Source organism: Solanum pennellii, chromosome 7, assembly GCF_001406875.1.
Source record: "Solanum pennellii chromosome 7, SPENNV200".
Lineage (NCBI taxonomy): Eukaryota > Viridiplantae > Streptophyta > Magnoliopsida > Solanales > Solanaceae > Solanum > Solanum pennellii.
The window spans coordinates 49116419-49119450 of record NC_028643.1 but is presented as its reverse complement, the minus strand read 5'-3'; the positions used below and the strand labels follow the sequence as shown (position 1 = coordinate 49119450).

Genomic DNA, 3032 nt, shown 5'->3' with positions numbered 1-3032 from the left:
TCTAAGGGAAGTCCTAGGAGATTGTCTTATGTAATCTGATAACATGAATGATATATGTTTATGATTCATGATGTTACCATTATATGATGTTGGTAATTATGATGAATATGTTATTGGGTTATAATATTATACAAGGTGATGACTAATTATGTTACAAGTTTTATGAATCAAAGCTTTACTCATGGTCTCCTATGTTATCTACTTGGTTGTGTGGGGTTATGGGGGTTCACATGAACATTGCACTTGTAGGATGGGGATGGGATTATTGGTATGTGTTTTGTATGTTATGTTTATATGATCTATGGAATATGAAATGTTAACATGACTCTGATAATATGTGTTTTATTATGATCATGCTTTATGTTTATTAAATCCTTAAGTTGTAAATGTTCTATGGTATATGCATTAAAGACATTTATATGAGTTAGCATGCTTTCCAAAGAAATGATAAAAAAAAATTCATGCATGTCCTTAAATGTTATGTGCATATACTCATACTTAATACAGGTGGCGTTCTAACCCCATTAGTTTATATTACTACAACTGCAGGCTCTTGCCATTGAAGATTAAGAAGGTCGATTGAAGAAACTTGGAACTCTTTCTCCAAGTCTTGGTAGGTACTCATGTTCGGATGCTATTTTTTCATATTCTAGCCTATGAAGACTTTAGTAATTATTAAGAATACTCTATTTCCATATATTTTCTTTGGATTCTTTTGTATTAAGGCCTGTATGGCATATTGACTATTTATTGGCTAAGTGCAGATTTGCACTCTTTAGATGATCTAATTCATGTGAGACAAAGTTTTAGAATATCGTATGCTATTATGAATCTTAAGTATGAAGTATAAGTACACTTCACATAAATATGTAAATTTTTTTAATTTTTTTCAAATTTAAATTGTGACATGTTATGACGAACGCTAAGAGGCTTGTCTGAGTCTTCTGAGAGGACGACGACGCCGGTCGCATCTGGGGTGTACTTGTCAGGTGTGACAAGCTTGGTATCAGAGCATGAGGTTAAATATACTTAGGATCAATGTCTCACTAAACCACGTTATATTGTATCTTTTTCATGGTCGTGAAGTGTGCCACAACTATGGATGAGAGTCTATGTGATGACTAGGAAACTTTTCTTTTTCTAAAACCCCTATGTCGTGCCTCTAGAGTTTTAACACTATGTGTCATTTAGAATCTAATCTCTTTCTTGTGATTTTATGCGATGAAGACAAGAAGGACAGTCACGAGGAGAGCAGGAGATAAGATTGGGAATGCAGAAGCTACTCCCCAAGGCAATCGAAATGCTCCTCCAATGCAAGCTGCTGCAAATGAACAAGTTCCTGTCAATCCTTCGGCAATGAAGGATGGTGAAGTGAGGAATCCATGCTTTAAATAGCCCAAGCCATCACCAGCCAAGCTCAGTCTATTATGGAATAAGCTAACAGGGAGGTTGTTCCTCCATAGAACCAACATGCTAGCACTATGGCTAGCTTTTTGAGAGATTTTACGAGGATAAATCCTCCTATGTTTTTTTGATCTAAGGGTGATGAAGACTCCCAAGACTTCTTTGATGAGGTGTACAAGATTTTGTTTGCTATGGGGGTGAGTACTACTGAAAAGGATGAACTTGCTGCTTATCAACTTAAGGACGTGGCTAATACATGGTACAATAAGTGGAAGGATAGTAGGGCTTAAGGAGGTGGTCCCGTGACTTAGGAGATCTTCAATAAGACATTTCTTGACAGATTCTTTCCAAGAAAGCAAAGGACGCTAAGATAGAAGAGTTTATCAACTTTCGTCAAGGAGTTATGAGTGTCAAGGAATACTCCTTGAAATTCATTAAGCTGTCCAAATATGCTCCATCTTTGGTTTCGAATGATAGGGATGAGATGAGCCATTTTTGTAACGGGCGTGTCCGAAGAGCTTTAAGAAGAATTTCGTGCAGCCATACTTCATGACAAATATGAATCTTTCTAGGTTGATAGTTTATGCTCAACAGGTTGAGTATAGTCGTCTAAGGATGAATAATAGGGAATCTAAGAAAGCAAGGTTTTTTTTTAAAGTGGTTCCTCTAAGAATAAGCTTGATGTGCAAGAGAAGCCTAAGTTCAAGAAGAGGATTTAAAATAAGGTTTCCTTCTAAATTATCCAAGAATTGAAATGATAGAGGCTCTAATCCTAAACCTCAAAAGGGTAGAAACGTTGATCCAACAAAAAAGAAACTGACTTGTGGTAAGTGTGGTAAGAAACATGTGGGTGAATGCCTTATTGGGACTAATATTTGCTATGGTGTTGGCAAGGGTGTCCATATGGTGAAAGATTGTCCTAATTTGAGAAGCCAAGGCAAGGGGAATGGCCAAGCTCAACCAAGCGGTACTAGTTCTGAGGCTCCAAAAAGGAACCGTTTCTATGCACTCAAGGCTAGGGGTGAACAAGAGAACTCTCCCGACGTTGTGAAGGGTATGTTACAAGTTTTCTCTGTTGATATTTATGCATTTCTTGATCCAGGTGCTACTCTTTCTTTTGTTACACCTTTGGTAGCTAGGAAGTTTGGTGTACTTCCCTATGTTTTGATTGAACTCTTTTCGATTCGTACCCCAATGGGTGACTCTGTGGTTGCAAAAGAGTCTATAGGAAATGTCCTGTAATGCTTCCCAATAGAGTTACTCTTGCTGATTTGGTAGAACTTGACATGATTGATTTTGATATCATCTTGTGTATGGATTGTCTTCATGCATGTTTTGCTTCCATAGATTATAGAACAGGGTAGTAAGGTTTCAATTCCCTAATGAAACTATTCTAGAGTGGAAGTGGGGAAATTCTATGCCAAGGGGTCAAATTTTTTCTTGTTTGAAGGCTTGTAAGATGATAGATAAGGGTTGTCTATATCATGTAGTGAGGGTTAAGGACCTAGAATATGAAACTCCTTCTATTGGGTCAGTCCCTGTAGTGAGAGAACTTCCAAAAGTATTTCTTAGTGACCTTCCATGAGTTCCTCCTGGACGGGAAATTGGCTTTGGCATTGATTTATTAC

At 37.3% G+C, this 3032-nt stretch overlaps 1 protein-coding gene across 1 annotated transcript; it reads left to right on the top strand.

Moving 5' to 3' along the window:
* The first annotated feature begins 1221 nt into the window (after positions 1-1221).
* On the top strand, positions 1222-2646 carry LOC107025042. Its single transcript, XM_015225918.1, has 4 exons — positions 1222-1371; positions 1542-1663; positions 1977-2048; positions 2166-2646. The coding sequence occupies exons 1-4, from the start codon at positions 1222-1224 to the stop codon at positions 2644-2646; spliced, it is 825 nt and encodes a 274-aa protein (XP_015081404.1).
* Positions 2647-3032: the final 386 nt, after the last annotated feature.